Consider the following 20027-nt stretch of genomic DNA (forward strand, 5'->3'; position numbering starts at 1 on the left):
AAAGTGTTCCCCTCCCCACCTCCACATACCCTGCTGGTCTCATACCTCTGTACATTTGCTCGTGCTGTCCCCTCCGTCTTAACCTCCCTTTGGTTCCCAATTCCCACCGACCCACATGCCGTCCTTCTTCACCTAGCTAGCCCCTACTCATCCTCCAAGCCTCAGATCAGGCATCACCTCAGTCTGGGTAGATGTCCCTCCTTTGGGCACTCGTGGCCTCCCGTGCTCCCCTCTGGCATAGCACACAAGACACCATGTTACATTTGTCTTCTCCACCCAACTGTGAGCTCCCTGAAGCCAAGAAGCGTATACTATTAATCGTGGAACTCCTTGCCTGCAATAGCACAAGCTGTGACACATCCCAGGTGCACAATATTCACTGGACGGCCCTCTCTCTCTCAGAAGTGTGATGAGCTCCCACATGACCTCTCGTTCCTGCCCTTCCATGGCACGGAATTTTGCAAAATTATTATTATTAATAATAAAAATGCCTACCACCGAGTAAACACACACTCTCTGCTGAACACTTCTCTGTCATCTCACTGAATTCTCACAACAATCATGACAAGATGGGTCATTTATGAATTGTCTAGCATATCAGATGTACAGTTGTGAGGGATGCCTCCCAGTTTTGTAAGGAAATTTGGGGAAAGGAAGAAATTAGGTACTTTTTATCACAGATATAATGACAATAATTCTAAAGTGGTTCTATAGAGGAAAATATTGGTTTTATTCAGGTGAATGCAGTATACTGCATCTGGAATCCAGTAGGAAATCACAAGGCCCAGCCAGATATGCAATCTTATTACCCTTAAAAAAAAAAAATATATATATATATATATATATATATATATATGTATGTATGTATCACATGGCTACAAAGAAATGCATTTGATATTAGTGAAATGGTACATATCTGGTGATAATTGTGATAAATTTCCTTCTAAAATGTTAGAGGAATCATCGTGATCTGTCGTGTAGCCCTGGCTTGTCATGTTTGTTTTAAAAAGGATGTGATGCGACGATCTTGGCTGGGTTGTTTTGTCTGCTACATTCCACCTCTAGAGGGCAGGGCAGCCTCACGTATTGTTTTCCATCCTTATCCCTCGGTTTTTTCATCCTGATCAGGACCTTGCTGGGTGTGCTCGGCAGCCAGGAAACTTTCTGATACATTTTTGTGGGGCTGGGGGGAGGGGGGAAACAGGAATCGCACCCATCAGAAAATAGTTTTATCCCCATTGACTACTTGAGAAAACGGAGGTTCTGAAAGTTAAGTGACTTGCCTAGAGTCACAGAAATTCCTCCTTCCCACGGCACCACATTTTTCTCCATATGCGAAGGTCCCAGAGAGCTTCAGCTCCTAAGTGCTTAAGAACAGGCGTCCCAGGACTTCCCCAGCGGTCCAGTGGTTAAGACTCTACACTCCCAATGCAGGGGGGCACGGGTTCAATCCCTGGTCGGGGAACTAACATCCCGCATGCCACACTGTGCAGCCAAAACAAAAAACAGGCAGACTTGCGTGAGTGCTTTTCAACACGGATGCCTGGAGAGAGACCTGACACCACAAGGAAGTGAGGGTAACTAGCAAATGATCTTGCCCTAAATGACTTACCACAACAGAGGAATAAGTCATTTACTCATCATTCTTCCCCATGACAAGTGTTGATTCTTCTGCCAGGGAACATAGCAGAGAATGAGCTAGAGGGGCTGTGTCTTATTCTGACTCCAAGACACCGTGCCTAGCCCAGGGTCAGAGCCCAATAAAGATTTGATGGGTAAATAAGTAATTTCCCACTGGATGAGGCAGAGGGCACACAGGTCCTGTGCAGGCCTCTTTGCTCCTTTCAGGACAGAAGATCCCGCATTAAGGGAGAAGAACATGGTATGACATGGCCATGGCATGGGAGGGACAGGTAATGATGAGCAGATTGGCCTAAATGTCTCTGAAGTCTCATCTGACTCTGCTACCCTGACATCCTATGAACTGGGAGACTGGTGAGTGGGAGGAACACAGAGGGCAGAGGCCAAACAGCTCCAGGGAGCATGAGGAAAAAGCCACAGAGAAGCCAGGAGAACCCTGAAGTTGAGTCATCTCTCTCTACAGGAGTCCTGAAAGGAAGAACACCTTAGGCACCCCTGGCCATTAGTGCACCGGGACTTAATCTGACAATCATTTGTCTACTCAACATTTACTGAGCAGCTACTATGTGCTGTGCTATGTTTTTCCAAGCTTCTAGCTCCTTCAGTTACGCCCACAGCACCTAGCAGAGGGACTGACACAACGTGCACATGATATATGTGTATGAAATCTTAATCTGACGGAGCCCTCAAACTAGTAGAGATGACACAAGATGTAAACAAATAAAGGTATAAAAAGGGGCAAAGTGCTCATTTCAAGGGTCAGGGACAGACCTGTGCGCAAACACGGGAGAGGCAACAACAGTGGAATGCAGCCTGGGCACTGGATGGAACAGCCCGGGAGAAGGGAACAACATGAGCAAAGACCCAGAGGCTCTCAGGAGGCTGAGTGGGCTGACAGTGGGGCACACAGGCCAGTCTGGCTGGAACTCGGTCTGTGTGAGGGGGACTGTAAAAAGATGAGAGGAGAAAGGTGAGATCCTAAAGGGCCCATGCATGGCAGGCATGTATTATGTATTTATATCCTCATGGACCTATGGTTGTCTATCATATTCAGTGGGTTATAATGCATTAAGATCATTCTTTATTTCGATGTTCAAAATGTCCCATATTTAGCCAGCAGGAAGATGAGGGAAACTGCTGGAGCCCCGCACAAAGCTTGGTCTGGCTGTACCTCATCAGGGGCCCAAGGGAACAAGAGCAGGAGGGCATCGATTAGGAGACTGTGGTCAAAATCCAAGAGGCTATCAGGAGAGGGAGCTTGACTCAAGCAGTGGTCCCAGGAGCTCTGCTGGGGGAAGCCCAGAGCCACACCCAGAGCATCTTTACCGTCTTCACACCTGCCTGCAGGAGGCATTGGTGGACCAAAGGCTCAGAAGCCAGATAGTTCTGGGCCTCATGCAGTTGTGTAACCTTGGGCAGGTCATCGCACCTCTCTGACCTCTCGTTTCCCTGTCTGAAAAAAGAGGATAATACCAATATCCACCTGGCATGGACTCTGTGCAAATGAGATAAGAAGTAGCATGGAATGGTGGGTGAGAACGTTGTGGACGGACTCTGGAGCCTGGCCACCTGGGCTCCTTCTAACTCCTTCTCAGTTCTGCTACTTATTCACTGAGTGACCTTGGGGAAGTTATCCAACCTTTCTGGGCCTCGGTTTCCTCATCTGTGAAATGGACTTAATAACAGTATCTACATCAAAGGATTCATATGGCGATCGAATGAATTAATACACAGAAGGCACTTAGAACAAATAGTGCTTGGCACACAGTAAATGCAGGTTAAAAAAAGACGTTAGCTATTGTTACATAAAGCCACATAGGGTGGTGCCTGGCACATAGAAGGCTGAGGCTCACTCAGCACATGTGCGGCCCCTTCTCCATGCCCCAGGCCTCCCCTGTGCTCCCAGCAAACTCAGAGGCCACAGGAGGCAGAGGTGAGACAGATGAAAGAGTAGCAGAGGGCAAGCCTGGGTCCGGTCTTCCTCCCACCTCCCCCTCCATCCGACACCCACTCTCTCCAAAGCTCCCTGCCCAGGTCTTTGACCAGTGGCCTGGCCTCCACTCCTCACTGCCCTTCCTACTCATTTTGTCCTAAGCACCGGCACTACAGTGGGTCAGGCTTGGTCCCCTGTGTCTTTGGCCAGGGAAGGGGGTGGGAGGGCTCTCAAGCCTCAAGCGCAGAGAGTCTGGTGTTTGCTCAGCCTGGGGGCCCCTCCTGCTCTGTGCACACAGCCAAGAAATGTTTGTGGATGACAACAGCCCCATTCTCGCCCCAGATCTGACTGAGAAGCAAGATTCCTCTAATTCTCATTCAATTCGACATTATCATTGCCTCCCACATAAGTATAATGCTCCCAACACAGTGGGGGGAGGGAGAGAAATGGTACTCCCTCCTGGGAAGAAGGAAAGACCCCCACACCCCGCCCAGGAAAAGTGCCCAATACCCCAAAGGAGACAGACTTCCCCAAGGCCCCTCCCTGGGCTCCCTCCCTCCCTCCCAGTGCCCTCAGCCCCCATGGGGAGCGCACTGACACTCCAGCGCACACACAAGACAACCCGGCAACTGTGCCTGGAGCCTAGACCACGCATTGCCCTGGCTGTTGAGAACACCAGGCCGGTCCTGCTGGTTGCTGTTCCCCAATGCAAGCCAGCCTGCTCGGGGTGGGGGGTGTTGCAGAGGATGAAGAGTTACCACCAAACCAGCTTCAGCCCACCACCGCCTACGGCAGAGCCGGAGCTGGGCCCAGGCAAAAATCGTAGGAAATGCGGCTCTCTTCAGCGTGGAGGACTCAGCAGTGGCCCCCAGCACGCCTGTAAATCATTCCAGGCGCCAGAACTGCAAGGGGGGCCAGGCCAAGATCAACAACGAAAACAGAGCTCTTCTCTAACCATGGGGAGTGGGGGTAACAATTCCAGGGAAAAAGACCTGAGCATTGCAGAGACCAGCAGCTGCTAAAAAAACAAACAAGCAAGCAAAGACCTCATGTACAGAGGCCCAGTGGCCAGAAGGAGGTCGGGCCTCATCGTGCGCTATGCTGCACTAGAAAGGCCACACCCAGAGCACAGCAGAAGGCAGACTGGCATCCGGGAACCTGTCCAGAAGAGACAGTGCGGGAGGATGTGGGAATCCTGGGGGGATGACATAGGTGGGGGTGGACATGACAGCTGCTATCAACTGCGGTAGAGGGCAAGTTCACAGGCTCGGGAGTCTGTCTCACAGATAGTGTGACCTCTGGTGTGTTACTTCACTTCTCTGAGCCCTCGGTTTCTTCAGCTGTAAAACGTGGGTTGTGGTGACAGACAGACAGGGTCCCTGGGCAGAGAGGCCCTTCAACAAGCAGCAGCTGGGCCCAGGCCCCTCTCTCCCCTCTTCCTCCACCAGAGGGAGCCTGGGGACCAGGAGCGCCCAGCATGTACCAGCTCTACCTAGCCTCCCCCAATGCTGCAGCCTCTGCTGCTCAACACCCACCCTGCCTGCCCTGGCTTCCAGCGGCAGTCTCTCACCCACTCCTTACAAACCCAGAACAGGCCTGGCAGGGGAGTAGCTTGCAGCAGCTGTGGCGACAACAATGGTTAGTGCATCAATAGGCCCTCCTGACGCCTGGTCGAGAGAGAGAGGGAGGGAGAGCGGAAAGAAGGGAGACAAGGCCTTCTGCCCTCCCCCATCGACTCCCCCTCTCATCACTCATCCCAGAGCCATCTCCCCCTGCTCAAATCCTCCAGATACCTCAGGCTCTCCTGGCCTCTCCCAGTTGGTGACCTGGCCAGGTCCTGAGGCCAAGAGACTCCTTCAGGCTGGAAAGCTCCAGTGGAAAAATAACAGGCCTCAGAGACAGGTGGACTTGGGTTCTAGCCCCAGCTCTATTAGGAACTGGCAGTGTAATCTTGAGCACGGTCCCTTCATTTTTTTTGGAGCCTCAGTTTCCCCATCTCTAAAATGGAGTTGCTAGTGCTCACTGCACAGGCCCTGTTGTGAGGACCAAAAGAGGTAATAATGGGTGTGCAAATATTTAATATATGGTTAGGAGAAATTCAAAGTACCCTCTAAATCCCCGTATTAATCCAGTAGGAAATGTGAAGCAAGGGAATCCAACAAACAGCCTGGAGGGTGCACAAAAAGAGGGAAAGACCGAGAGGCAGGCCTGTCCAGATGGCAGAAGCACGGAGCTCAAGAGCAAACAGGCTTGCAGCCAGCCAAGAGATTCAGACCCACGTCTGCAGGATGGAGAATCTGAGAGGAATGGAATCCTAGAATTGGGGAAGACCCAGGTCATTTCATTGGGCTTTCCACCAGGTTCAGGAATTATGCTTTCTCCAGCCCTCCCCGACCCCCTTGAGGCAGTCCACTGCATCACCAGACAGCCAGGTTGGAAAGTTCTTCCTGATTTATCCCAGAATTTCCCATTGCTCCTGGTTCTGCTCCCTGGAGCCACACATAATGAGGCTGCTTCCTCTGTCACAGGTTTGACCACTCTGGAAAAGTCTTCCGCAGCTAGGCTAAAGGACCACAATGCCCATACAGTCTCCCTCTGTCCCCTCCCCATCATGGCCCTCTCCTGAAAAGGCCTTGCTTGGTCGGTCGACCTGGCCCCTCCCTCCAGTGTGGGGCCCCAAGCTGCACACAGTCAGTCCTCCTGGAATGGGCTCCCAGCAGCCCTGCCTGGGCAGAAGAGCCCATCTCCCTCTGGGGCGGCCCACACCAAACCTCAGCTGAGGGTGCACTGCAGTGAAGCCCAGCCGAGCCCTTGAGCTGCAGCTGCTGCTCCTGGGGCCCAGCCATCTCAACCCAGCACCCCAGCCTGCTGCCTCACCACGGGGGAGTTGCAGAGAGCTGTCTCCCGGCAGATTTCCTGAGGCAGAAGGCTTCCCCACCCCCAGCCCAGCCTCCAAGAGACACTCCACTGGTTGTGGCACATGGTAGGACCAGCTGAGCAGTGAGAGGAGGGGGAAAGCTGTCCATTCGCTAGAGGACTTCAGACTTGCTCTGTAGTGGTGGCTGGATTAGTCACAGAACCATCAAATCTAAGCTGGAGGGGCCCTTTAAAGAGCATTCAAGGCAGACCTTGCCTTTTAAAAAGATATGGGGGAACTGATGGCCTGAGAGAGGAAGGGACTCAGTCAAGGTCACAAAGCCAATCTGCAGCAGAGCTGGAAGGGGAACCTGGGTTTCCTAACTCCCAGGTCAGTATTCTTTCCAATCCAGCAGAAGAGAAATCAGGGAGCCTTTAGGGCAGCCCTGTGGAGCCTGCACGCCCTTGACTCTCTTGGCCTGACATTTATCCCGACCAGCTCACCGTGGTATCTGCATGGAAGAAGTGGACCCAGCCCATGCCCCACCAACCCAATAGATGTTGCCAAGGTGTCCCAAATAGGCAGAAACACAGACCCCAGCACAGAAACTGGCACTGATCCAACAAGAGGGAAGATCTGTAGACTTCCCTTGCTGGTACGCTCTTTAATTGGGTGGTTTTTCCTTGAGGGTGGAGAGGGGGTGGTCTTTGAGGAACTAGCCAAGGGCCGGGCCTCCATCTTTGCTCCCCCGACCAGGATGTGCTGCAGTTCCCCTCAGAGGGATATCAACCTCCAGCAGCCATTCTGGTCCCCACCTGCCTCTCTGCGAAAGGATGGAGCTGAGGCCGCCAGAGGAGATCAGATCAGGCCTGTGCTCAGGACCCGCAGAGGAGACCGGAGGGGGGGTGCTTTCTTTCCCTTGGGGCTCTGATCTGACACCGTCGGAGACAATAAAAACCCCAACCGGCACATCCAAATAAAATAAATAAATGAAAAGCCATCCTCTGGCAAGGATATAGCGAGGGGGTGAAGAAGTGGAGGGGATGATGACTGCTCCCGGCCCTCACTGGCCACGGTTTTGAGAAAGAAGAGACGCCTGCACTCATCGGGCCAACCCACTCTGGGGTAGCTAGAGAAGGGGTGTCGGCTGCACGAGGGGGACCCGGCTTCTCCCGGCAGGTTGGGACTGGAGAGAAGGACATGGAATCAGGCACCGGCTTCTTACTTTACCAGCCATACAAGTTGGAGAGGGAACTAGCGGGGAAGAGCCAGGGAAGACAAACACGCGTTCCTTACTTTCTCTGGAGGGTTGTGGCCGGGCTGGTGCTGGTACTGGTACTGTGGCCGCCGCCGGCCCCGGGGCTGGAGCTCCTGGATGCGCCACGGCTCAGCTGGCCCCGCTCTCGCGGTGGACGGGGCCCCACGCCCACCGCCGCCGAATAGCCGGATTCCTTCTCGCGGCCCGGGTGCGCTGGCCCGGCCTCCCGCCCGCCACGCTCGCGACCCAGGGCTGGGTTCTCGTGGTGCAGGTGGCACTGGGCCACGTCGCGCTCGCGGGCAGAGTAACCAGCAGTGTCCTGGAGTGGGTAGGAGGCGTCCCGCTCCTTGTCCCGATACACAGCCTCCCGGTTCTGATAGGCGCCGTCCCGGTTCGGGTAGCCCACGTCCCGGGCCGCCTGGTGGAACTGACTCTCCCGCAGCTCGCGGTGGTGGAACTGGGTCTCGCGCAGGTTCTGGTACTGGCTCTCGCGGCTCGGGCTATCCCGCGCACCGTGGGGGTCCCGGTGCAGCTCCCCGCGGTGCAGCTGGCTCTCCTCTCTTAGGTCGCGGTTCTCCTGGGTGAGCTGGTCCAGCTGGCCCTCCAGCTCTTCGATGCGCCGCCGCTGGGTCTCCAGCAGCTGCTGCTGGCTCTCTATGATGTTGTTCAGCTCCAGCAGGTACTCCACCGCCCGGTTGGGGCTCTCGGATCCCGGGCCGCCCGGGGGACCCGACCCCGCCTCCATCCTGGCGGCCCAGGGGCAGGGGAAGGGGCAGGAGAGCCCGGTCCCCGCTCGCTCACGGCGCCACCCTCCCCCGGGCCCAGCCGGGGGAGGGGGCCGGCGGGACGCGAGGGCGCGCACCGGGCTCGAGGGCCCGGGGGCCCGGGGGGGCCCGGGAGACAGCGCTGGGGCAGGCGGCACGGGGAGCAGGAGCTGAGGCTGCCGCTGCCGCTGCCGCCGCCGCCGCCGCCGCCACCGCCACGGCTCTCGAGGACGCGGCCCACGGCGCTCCGCCCGCTGCGGAGTCACTGCGCAGCGCGGCCGCGCGGGACCGCCCCGGCCGCCGGCCCGCCCCCCGCCCCTGCCCCCACCCCGCGCGCCCGGCCCGCCCCCGAGCGTCCCACCTGCCACCGCCGCCCGCACCCGAAGCCGGACCCGCCCCAAGGCACCCGGGCCAGCCCCATCACATTCCACCGGTCCCAGAGTCTGCACTTAATGCAGCCTAAAGAAGCCCTCCATCCCAGTCCGTTCCAATGTCCCTTGGGTCCACCAGGCCCAAGATCCTCGTCTAAGACCTCCCAGAAAACTCCATCCCAGGCAGCTCCCAGGTCTGGGCATCACACAGACTCCCCATCCCCTGGGTCTGCCAATCCCAAGTGTCAGATTCCCCATCCCATCCAACCCCTGGACCTCCTACCTCAGGTGACCTCTCTCTAGCCCACAGCATGGGCAGTCCCAGGATCTCCCACTCCAACAAGCCCTGGGACACCCCATCACAGCCAGTCTTAGGATCAAAGCCCCATTCATTCATTCAACCCCCATTTTCTGCTCTCTTTTGGAAATGCTCACCTCCATTTACTCCATCACCTCCATCCAATGAAACTGTACCCATCTTTCAAGACTTACATGCCACCTTACTGAAGCCAGCCCTGATCTCCCCGGCCAGAATCGCTCGCTTCCTCCACACATCTTTTGTGGCACTTGTGGGACAAGTGGAACTCTGCTTTATAGCGCATTCATTTTTGTTCTTGTGTCATGTCCTCTGCCAGACCAAGCTCCTTAAAGCCAGAAACATGTCTTCATTCATCTTTGTGAGCAGGTTGGGGTAGAAGAGAAAGCTTGAGTTTTACAGTCAGACAGAACTGGATTTAAATTTCATCTTCTCTCTGAACTTCCATTTCCCTATCAATAACACCTACCTCACAGGAGTGGTCTTGGGAAACAGCATGCAAAAACATTTGTCACAGAAAAGACAACACAGAAAATGGAAGAAAATATTTGCAAATGATATATCTGAATATGTAAAGAACTCTTACAGCTCAACATCAAAAAAACAACCCATTTTTTAATGGCCAAAGGACTTGAATAGATACTTCTCCAAAGATATACAAATGACCATTAACCACATGAAAAGATGCTCAACATCATTAGCCATCAGGGGAAGGCAGATCAAAACCACAATGAGCTTTCCATTGTAACTTAAAGGGAAACTTTCACAATGTCCAGAGCCCTTGATATCCTGAGATGAAGGAGGGGGATGTCCTTAAATTCCTTGCAGCAGGAACCCACTTAGGTGGCACCAACCTTGACTTCAAATGGAACAGTATGTCTACAAAAGGCAAAGTGATGGTATCTACATCATAAATCTAAAGAGGAGCTTCTGCTGGTGACTCGTGCCACTGAAAACCCAGCTGATGTCAGTGTCATATTTTCCAGGAATACTGGCCAGCAAGCTGTGCTGAAGTTCGCTGCTGCCACCAGGGCCACGCCTACTGCTGGCCACTTCGCTCCTGGAATCTTCATTAACAAGATCCAGGGAGCCTTCCGTGAGCCACAACTTCCAGTGGTCACTGATCCCACCGCTGACCACCAGCCTCTCACAGAGGTGTCTTATGTTAACCTGCCCACCATTGCTCTGTGTGACACAGATTCTCCTCTGTGCCACGTGGACACTGCTACCCCATGCAACAACAAAGGAGCCCACTCAGTGGGTCTGATGTGGATGCTGGCCTGGGAAGTACCATGCATATGTGACACCATCTCCCATGAGCACCCACTGGAGGTCATGCTTGATCTCTGCTTCTACAGAGACCCTAAAGAGATCGAAAAAGATAAACAGGCCACTGCTGGAAAGGTGTGACCGTGGAAGAATTTCAGAGTGAATGGACCGCTCCAGCTCCTGAGTTTACTGCTACTCAACCTGAGGTCACAGGCTGGTCTGATAGTATGTTGGTGCCCTCTGTGACTATCCAGCAATTCTCTGCTGAAGATTGGAGCACTCAGCCCACCACTGAAGACTACTCCCAATGCTCAGGCCACTGAATGGGTAGGAACGACCACTGGGTAGTTTGAAGCTGTTCTTCCATAGGCTCTTAAACAGAAAATGGAAATAAAGTTGTTGAAAAATAAACATCAGTTTCTTAAAACACACACATACAGATACCACTTCACACCCACTATGATAGCTAAAACAAAAAGGACAGACAAGGAGAAGTACTGGTGAGCATGTGGAGCGATTGCTGGTGGGAATGTAAAATGGTTCAGTTGCTTTGGAAAACAGTTTGGAAGTTTCTCAAAATGTTAAACATAGGGTTACCATATGACCCAGGAATCCAATCCTAGGAATATACCCAAGGGCAATGAAAAATGTTTACACGAAAACTTATACATGAATGTTCATAGCAGCATTATTCATAATAGCCAAAAAGTGGAAACAATTAAATGTTCATCTGTTGATGAATGGGTAAACAAAATGTGGTATATCTACACAGTGGAATATTGTTCAGCCATAAAAAGGAATGAAGTTCCAAAACATATAAACAGCCCATCCAACTCAATGTCAAAAAAGCAAAAAAATTTTTTAAATGGGCAGAAGACCTGAATAGACATTTTCCCAAAGAAGATGTACAGATGTCCAACAGGCACATGAACAGATGCTCAACATCCCTAATCATCAGAGAAATGCAAATCAAAACCACAATGAGATGTCACCTCACACCTGTCAGAATGGCTATCATCAAAAAGACCACAAATAACAAGTGTTGATGAGGATGTGAAGAAAAGGGAACCCTAGTACAATGTTGGTGGGAATGTAAATTGGTGCACCCACTGTGGAAAACAGTATGGAGGTTCCTCAAAAAACTAAAAATAGAACTGCCATATGATCCAGCAATTCAACTCCTGGGTATATATCCAAAGAAAAGGAAAGCATTACTTTGAAAAGATATATGCACCCCAATGTTTGTAGCAGTATTACTTACAGTAGCTAAGATATGGAAGCAACCTAAGTGTCCTTCAACAGATGAATGGATAAAGAAGATGTGGTATATGTACAAGATGGAATACTACTCAGCCATAAAAAAGAGTGAAATTTTGCCATTTGCAACAATATGGATGGACTTGGAGGGTATCATGCTTAGTGAAATAAGTCAGACAGTGAAAGGCAAATACTGATGATATCATTTATATGTGGAATCTAAAAAATAAAACAAAGTAATGAATACAACAAAACCGAAACAGACTTACAGTTATAGAGAACAAATTAGTGGTTACCAGTGAGGAGAGGGAAGCAGGGAGGGGCAAGAGAGGGGTAGAGGATTAAGAGGTACAAACTACTATCTATAAAATAAATAAGCTACAGGGTATATTGTACAGCACAGGGAATATAGCCAATTTTTATAGTAACTATAAATGGAATATAACCTTTAAAAATTGTGAATCACTGTATTGTACACCTGAAACTTATATAATATTGTAAATCAACTATACCTCAATTCTTAAGAAAGGAGTGAAGTACTGATACATGCTAAAACATGGATGAACCTTGAAAACATTATGCTAAATTATGCTAAAGGAGACACAAAAGTCCACATATTGCATGATTCCATTTATATAAAATTCCAGAATAGGCAAATCCATAGAGACAAAAAGTAGCGTAGTGGTTGTCAGGGGCGAGGGCATGGGTTGGGGAAAGAAGAGTGACTGCTATGGGGTTTTGGGGAGGGAGAATGAAAATTTTCTAAAATTAGATGGTGGTGATGGTTGCACAACCCTGTTAATTAAAAACCACTGAATTGTACATTTTAAAAGGGAGAATTTTACGGTATGTGAATTGTAACTCGATAAAGCTGCTTTTTAAAAACACTTTGCACAGAGGCTAGCATGTAACAGCAACTACAGTTGCTAATAACACATCTATGGTGCTTACCATGTGTCAGGTGCTGTGCTAAGTACTTTACATGCACGAACTCAATTTGCATGACAATCCTATGAGGTAGATAATGTTATTACCTCCACCTTATGGATGAGGAAAGTGAAACCCAGAGGCTGAATGACTTGCCCAGGGTCACACAGAGGCATAGCCAGGATGCTCAGATATTTCCTCCTCACTTCTCTGTATCTTTCCTTATACTCTGTACAGAATAGGTGCTCCATAAGTGTTAAATTAATATATCCATCAAATACTTCTATTCATCCAGCAAACATTTACAGAGCATTTATTATGTTCTAGGCAAACCTGCATTTCCATCCCTGTCCCTGCTTCTCTCATTCAGATTCTCTGCGAGGTAGGAGGCAGATGGGTACAAAGTTTCAGTCACAAAATATTTATTGAGTGTTTACTATGTGTCAAGCAGTATTCTAGACACTGAGGATATACCAATGAACAAAATAGACAACAGTTCCTAACCTCATTGAGCTGACATTCTACTGGGGGAGAGAGACAATAAAGAAATAGAATAGATAGAACATGTTGGATGGAGTACTGGGTTGAATAGTATCCCCTCAGACTTGATGTCCACCCTGTGAATGTGATCTTTTTTGGAAATTAGGGTCTTTGCAGATGTACTCAAGTTAAGGTGAAGCCATATTCTATTGACATGGGTCCCAATCTAATGACTGGTGTCCTTAAAAGAAGAGGGAAATTTGGACATAGACACACACACACACACACAGGGAGAGAGAGAGAGGGAGAATACAATGTGAAATGGAGGCAGAGTTTGGAGTCTCCAAGCTAGGGAACACAAAGGATTGCTGGCAACCGCCAGAAGCTAGGAAGAGGCAAGGAAGGATTCTTCCCTCTAGCCTTCATAGAGAGCATGGCCCAATTTCGGATTTCTAGCCCCCAGAACTGTGAGAGAATAAATGTCTGCTGTTTCAAGCCACCCGGTTTGTGGTACTTTGTTACGGCAGCCCTAGGAAACGAACCCAGATGGTGCTAGATGCTCTGGAGAAAAACAAAGCAGCAAAAGATGATGGAGAGCTCTGGGTGAATCAAACATAGCCTGTGCCCTAAGGGAGCTCCCAGTCTAGTCAGACTACAATCCTAAGTCACAAACAGGACTAACAAAATGGAATGTGCAAAGAACAAGAGTGGAGGCACCAGGACTAGGGTGCTGGGAGGTCTTTATGGATGTGAAGGTATTTGAGCTGAGCTGAGGATTTCAACAGGTGGAAGTGGTAGAGCTGAGAAACACCTGTTGAAGGGAGCCACATGCCATGGCAGGAAAGGAACAGAGTTGGGAAAACTGTGTGTTTAGGGAACCACACGTAGTTTGAAGAGAGAAGGAGAAGTGCACGCGTGCGTGCGTGCAGTTGTAAGAGATAGAAGGAGATGGGAAGACATGGCTTGATTCCCCTTGGAGAAGACTCCAAAGCCAAACTAGAGCATCTGGACCTTCTGTTATAGGCAATGAAAAGTCATGGAAGGTTTTTGAGCAGGAGAGTAACATGCTAGGAGGGGAGGGGCTCCTGGACATGGACATTAAGTGTACCGAATATTACACACTACAAAGTGGGTTTTTATTGGTTCATTGTTGTCGTTCACCAGAGACTGTGGCACTACCTTCTTTACCTGCCTGCTGCCTCCCAGAGTCGTTTCCCAGAAGCCTCGGTCCCTGGTGTGACTGTTGCAATTCCCCTTACCCCAGGGCCAGCTTTGCCAAGGAATGCAGAGCTAAAGCAGGAAAGAGCCCTGAAAACCACATCTCACTGCTGCCAGTATCCAGTCAACAAGAACTCATCATGATGATGAGAGCCATGAAATATTTTCCTCAGATTTGAAGGCGGCATCTGTTCAAATTGGTTTTTCCTATTGGATTCTCACAGCTCTACCACAAGCAGATCGTCTCCTATACTGTTAGCTGCCAGACACAAGATGGGAAAATAAAATTTTTTTTTAAAAAATCATCAGTCTTTTCCCTCAAAGAGTTTACAGTCCAGAATATCCAACCTGAAGCTTAGAGTGCTTAGAGATGAACTCATTTTTCAGATGAGAACACTGAGGACCAGAGAGAAATGATTTGCACATAATTGCTGTGTGACCACTAGGCTATAACTCCTTACTTGGGCTATTTCCTGAGGTCTGGTATTCCCAAGAGTCTTAAGATTGAAGACTGTAAAGAGAAGAACGGTAAGAAAGTGACCATCTGTGAGGCACATAGAAGGAAAAAGGAACGGAAAAGGAAGGCTCATCCCTGTGGGGATCCCTAAAGAGACAGCGGTGCTTAAAACTGAGACAGCATTTTGCTAATTAATTAATTATCCTTCCAGCCCCTTTCCGCCTAGTGGGGGAAGGGGCAAGATGTATGTAAAGTACCTGTAAGCCTTTGAACAGTCTCACAGAAAGCAATCCTAATAGGCCAGTCTGGGTTTCGTTTAAGGAAAAATTTTCTCTCTGAAGATGATTTGTAAGCTCGAGTCTGTCAGAACATAAAACCACATAACCCAATGCATTTCCAATTTTGTCCTAGCTGCCATAAAACTTCGAGCCAAATTCAGAGTCCAATTATAATCCAGTTCATTTTAGGTACCTGGCAACATCTATTTGTGCTTCCTTTACATGGTCTCTGGTCTGTTTTCTTCCACATTTTTATCCCTAATTGTCTTTCTTTCATGTTGTAACTGATGAGTTGCCTAATATCCTCTTTAAAGTAGGTGGGATATAAATCTTACATAAACTAAACTATATTACAGATGCTAAGGGGATTTGAACCAGTGAAGAACATTTGAAGGAACAGATGATATTAGGCCTAGAGGAGAGCACGCTTATGAAGACATGATTCCTGGCTTCGAATATCCAATAGGCTGTCAGTGGGGGCAATGTAGTGGAATTATTCTGCTTAGCTCCAAAGGGCATAGCCAGAAGCAATGGGTGAAAATTACAGGGAGACTCCCAGAGGGAAGAAACATCTCATAGGCGAAGCCTAGTGAAGAGGGTGAGTTCACCATCAATGGAGGTCTTCAAATAGTGGCCAGACGGCCTCACTTGGAGGGTCTATTGCCTAGGGAATGTAAACACTGGATGGAGGGGTTAGATAAGATGATGTTAAAGGCCCTTTGCAGCCCTGATATATGAACACAGTTCTAGATGTAGACAAGAAGACTGGGGGGAGGGGGGGCAGGTGGGGAGAGGAGAGAGGAAAGAAAGAAACAAAGGTTCATGGAATTCTGAAACATTCTTCCCAAAAGCAGTGAACCCTAACTGCTCCTGAGACCCTTGTAAAAGGGAGAATGGTCCATAAACAGAACTCAAGTCTGCATTCCCCCAGTCCTATTCTATGTGACACCTATAAGGCAGGAGAAATGGAAGCATCCGCTCCACTGTTCCCACTGCCATCTAACCAGCTGGTATTCAAGGAAGAGCGGGGCAAGACAGTTAGAGCTAGAAGGGGCCTTAGGGATTTTGTAACCCCAATCTTTCATTTTAGAACCAAAGAGAAAGAGGGCCAGAGAGTGGAAGGAGCCTGTCTATCTGTCAGCCACTTCACCCGACCCTGTGCTGCTGAAGGGCAGAGACCGCTTTGTTTACCTTTCAATCCCCCAGCCCAGCCTGGCCCCAGGTCCTTGCACATGATGTGTGCACAGTAAGCAGTTGGAAAATCGAATTACCCAGAAGGGCTGGAACCAGGAATTAGGTCTTTTGACCTCCAACCTATGATGATTTCCATGACCAAATTTCATCCAATTCAATTCCCCGGGCATTTATTTGGCATCTCTGTATGCCAGGCCTGGAGCTATAGCAAAAGATGAACAAGAGGCAGGTTGTGCCCTCAAGAAGCAAACAGCTCCTCCTGGGAGCTGGGCTCTTCCCCTCTCAGGCCCTGCACACCTGCTGTTCTTTTGGCATAGAAAGCTCTTTTCTGCTGCCTTTGCCTACTTACCGCTTATTCATTCTTCAGATCTCAGTTCAAATGTCAGTTCATCAGCAGCACCTTCTCTCACTCCCAGATGAGGCAGATCCCTCTGATATATGCTTTTGGTGAGTCCTCCTTCCTTGAACTTAGCAAGTGTGTAATTACACATTGATTTGTGTGGTTCTTTGTTTGCTTCCCTCCTACCTCCCTCACTAGACTATTAGCTCTACAAGGGCAGATATTCCATCTGTTTTGCCCACCACTGTACCACGAGTCTGGCAAAAAGCCTGGGACATGGTAGGTAAGCAGTAAGCAATCCATGTTTGTTGAGCGCATGAATCAACAATCTAATGGGGTATATAGATAGATAAATTACAACTACAATTTGATGTGATGACAGCTATAAGGTAATACAGTAATCAATTCATTATTTATTTATTTTTAAAATATTTATTATTTGGCTGCACCGGGTCTTATTTGCAGCATGCGGGATCTAGTTCCTTGACCAGAGATCAAACCTGGGCCCCCTGCATTGGGAGCACGGAGTCTTAACCACTGGACCACCAGGGAAGTCCCACAAATCAATTCTTTAGGAAGGAGAAAGCCAGGTCCTGTATCAATGGAGCTGGCCTTGTGGAATGTATATACTGCCAGGAAGTCAAAGCACGCAAGCATAGCACAGGGAGATCAGCTCAGTGCTTTGTGAAGACCTAGAGGGGTGGGATAGGGAGGGTGGGAGGGAGGCTCAAGAGGGAGGGGATATGGTGATATATGTACACGTATAGCTGATTCACTTTGTTGTACAGCAGAAACTAACACAATGTAAAGCAATTATACTCCAATAAAGATATATTTTTTAAAAAAAGCATGCAAGCAGCAAAGCCTTGTGAATGTTCCTGTTGTGTTCAGACAAGCCAACACTATGTGCCAGCATCTCCTATATGCCCAGTCCCCAGAGAAGCAGGGTAGTTCTGCCACAGTGAGACAGACTAGGCAACTGACTGCCAGTTGGGGTTTGGGCACAACTGGCAAAGTCAGACCATGTGGGACTGGCAAGGCCAAAAGGAAGCTCCTGGAATTCAAGGTCCACAGATCTTTCTGTTCCTCAGTGTTCTCTACAAGAGAAAGACTGAAAGGATTGGTTGGTCCTGGAATGAGGGGACACTTCCGTACCTTTTTTTTTTGGAGGGGGGCTGGTTAGACCTACTCCCAGGCATAAGAGAGTGTTGCCCTCTAGTGGTAATAATAATGGTAATGATAACAATAATGATAGTGATAATAACAAGTAGGGGATGTGGGCCTTGCTAGGGTGACCAACTATCCCAGTTTGCCCAGGATTGTTTCAGCGCTGAAGTTCTGCTTCCCAGGGAACCTCTGAGTCCCAGGCAAAATGGTACAGTTGGTCATCTAATCCCTTGATGGTGTTCAACACACTCTGGATACACATGATCTCATTAGATGGCTCATAACACCCCCCACCAAGGCCAGGAATCAGGATTCAGGCTCCACAAATCTGTAGAGCTTTAGAGATTCTGCTTATTTTCCAGATGAGGAAAGACAGCCCAAGAGAAAGGAAGTAACTTCCTTTTTCAACATCACATTACAAAATGGCAGAACCAAGATCAGCATCTAGGTGTCCAGACCCACAACTCCGTGCTTTTGGCCTCTGCCTGGCGTGCCCTCACCTACTTTATCAGTTTGCCTCTGTCCCACATCCTCCAGGAAGACTTCTGTAAATTACCCCTTAATTCTTTCAGAAAGCTTCCCCCTCTGAAAGCCTGAAACACTCATTTGGCACTTAGCATGTGCTATAAGTACTGGTTTTTGTTTTTAATCCTTTAAATGTATAACTAGAAAAAAAGGAAAGCTCCTCAGCTCCCCACCCCCAACCCCCGGCCATACTGGAGAGGAGAGCAGCCTCTGGGTAGAAGAGTCTCACGGGTGCCCATAGTTTGTCCAGGGCCCTGAGGAAAGGGCATTTGGCGTTGCAGAGCAAGGAAAGAAGCAGAGAAAGCCTTTTGCAATCACCAGGTGGGATGGATTTGAGAGCCAAGAGTTGAACAGAGGTGAGAAGGCGTCCCTGCAGCCTCAAAAGGAAAGAAGAGAGTGAGAGCCTTCCTCGCCCTAGTGATACTATCAGGGAATGGGCCCTAGTTTTCTTGTTACCAGAATTGCAGTGTCCTTCTCTGCTCCCCTGGTCCCTGACAAGGACCCCCCAAATCGGCTCTTGCCTCTCCTCTCCACTGAGACAAATTTGCAAACTCCCACATCTCTGTGGAAACGGCAGAGAGCAGGAGAGAAGAAAAAAGGAGAAAAATCCACCCACATGCCAACAAATTGGAAAAAAAATAACCCAGGCCTTGTCTCACTCAGCTGTTGGCTTGCTGCTCCCTCCCACTGTGGCGGCTGCTCCTGCCTCCTGGACAGGGACCTGGCTCTGTGCAGTCTCCCTTCCCACCCTGAGCTGGCTTTTGTCAATCCCCCTCCCTCCGCCCCAGCTATGGGGAGAGAGGGTCTTGGAGCCCAGGGTAGAAGAGCTGGAAGGGAGGACTGACAGAGCCACCAAATGCTTGTGGCCAACTACAAACTCAGTTCCCATCACTGTTCTTCCAAACCATACAGGGGACCCTCTTCTCATCCCAGGGAAAGAAGTCAAGGAGCTCTCCCTCACCAGGCAACTTTTTCCACAGATGCTGTCCCCTGCCCCCCGCCAACCCGTTCCTTCTGCTGCCTCTCTCTACCATTTCATTTCTACACTCTGTTTGCAGTCTAACTCCCTCTACTCCAATCTTTTCATGTCCTACCCTTTCTTCACCTCTGCCCCAGTTCTGGGAACCATATATTTTTAAAAAATGGAATGTGCTGATAGGAAAGGAGAGCTCTGGAAATCATCACTATTAGGAACTATTGAGGAAAACAGAGATGTTTAGCCTGCAGGAGAGATGTTATGGGCTCAGAGAATTATGGAAAGATGGAACCACAAGGAGCTTTTTGGATAACCTTGTCCAACCCTTCATTTTCTAGGTGAGGTGACTGAGGCCCAGAGATGGAAGAAGACCTGGACTGTCATGAAGAAGAAAGGACAACTTTGGTCTGTGGGCCTCCAGGAAACCGAAGGAGAACCAGTGGGTGAAAGATATGAGAAAGTAGATTTAAATGACAGTTTTGTTTCTTCCTTCCAAATCCCTATTCCTGTTATTTCATTTCCTTCCCTTACTGTGCAGGATCTCCAATTCAATGCTGAACAAAAGGGGTGACAATGGGCATCCCTGTCTTGTTACTTATCTTAAAGGGAAAAGTTTCAATGTTTAACCATTATATATGTTTGCTGTAGGATTGTGGAGGATGCTTTTTTTCGGTTTAAGGAAGTTCCCTCTTATACCTAATATGCTTAGAACTTTTTTTGTCACTAACAGGTGTTAAATTTTATCAGAACCTTCTCAGCATCTTTCGTAATGATCATAAGTTTTTTTTTTCTCTTCTAA

General features: G+C 49.3%; 1 protein-coding gene and 1 pseudogene across 5 annotated transcripts in view; one reads left to right on the forward strand and one right to left on the reverse strand.

The window, feature by feature from the left end:
- IQSEC2 (IQ motif and Sec7 domain ArfGEF 2) overlaps positions 1-8698 on the reverse strand; it is an 83094-nt gene extending 74396 nt beyond the window's left edge. For 3 of the 4 annotated variants that reach the window (XM_082375993.1, XM_082375992.1, XM_082375997.1), the window contains exon 1: positions 7728-8698. In XM_082375993.1, the coding sequence (XP_082232119.1) occupies positions 7728-8434 (707 nt within the window). In that variant the 5' untranslated portion in view covers positions 8435-8698. The remainder of the gene's footprint in view (positions 1-7727) is intronic. The other variant, XM_082375998.1, reaches the window with a different exon arrangement.
- Positions 8699-8897: 199 nt separating this feature from the next.
- Positions 8898-12178, forward strand: LOC309620881 (small ribosomal subunit protein uS2 pseudogene; annotated as a pseudogene). The gene has a single exon. The product of its transcript is annotated as a small ribosomal subunit protein uS2 pseudogene (transcript).
- The last annotated feature ends 7849 nt before the right edge of the window (positions 12179-20027 follow it).

This window comes from Balaenoptera borealis (genome assembly GCF_965194805.1).
Source record: "Balaenoptera borealis genome assembly, chromosome: X".
NCBI lineage: Eukaryota > Metazoa > Chordata > Mammalia > Artiodactyla > Balaenopteridae > Balaenoptera > Balaenoptera borealis.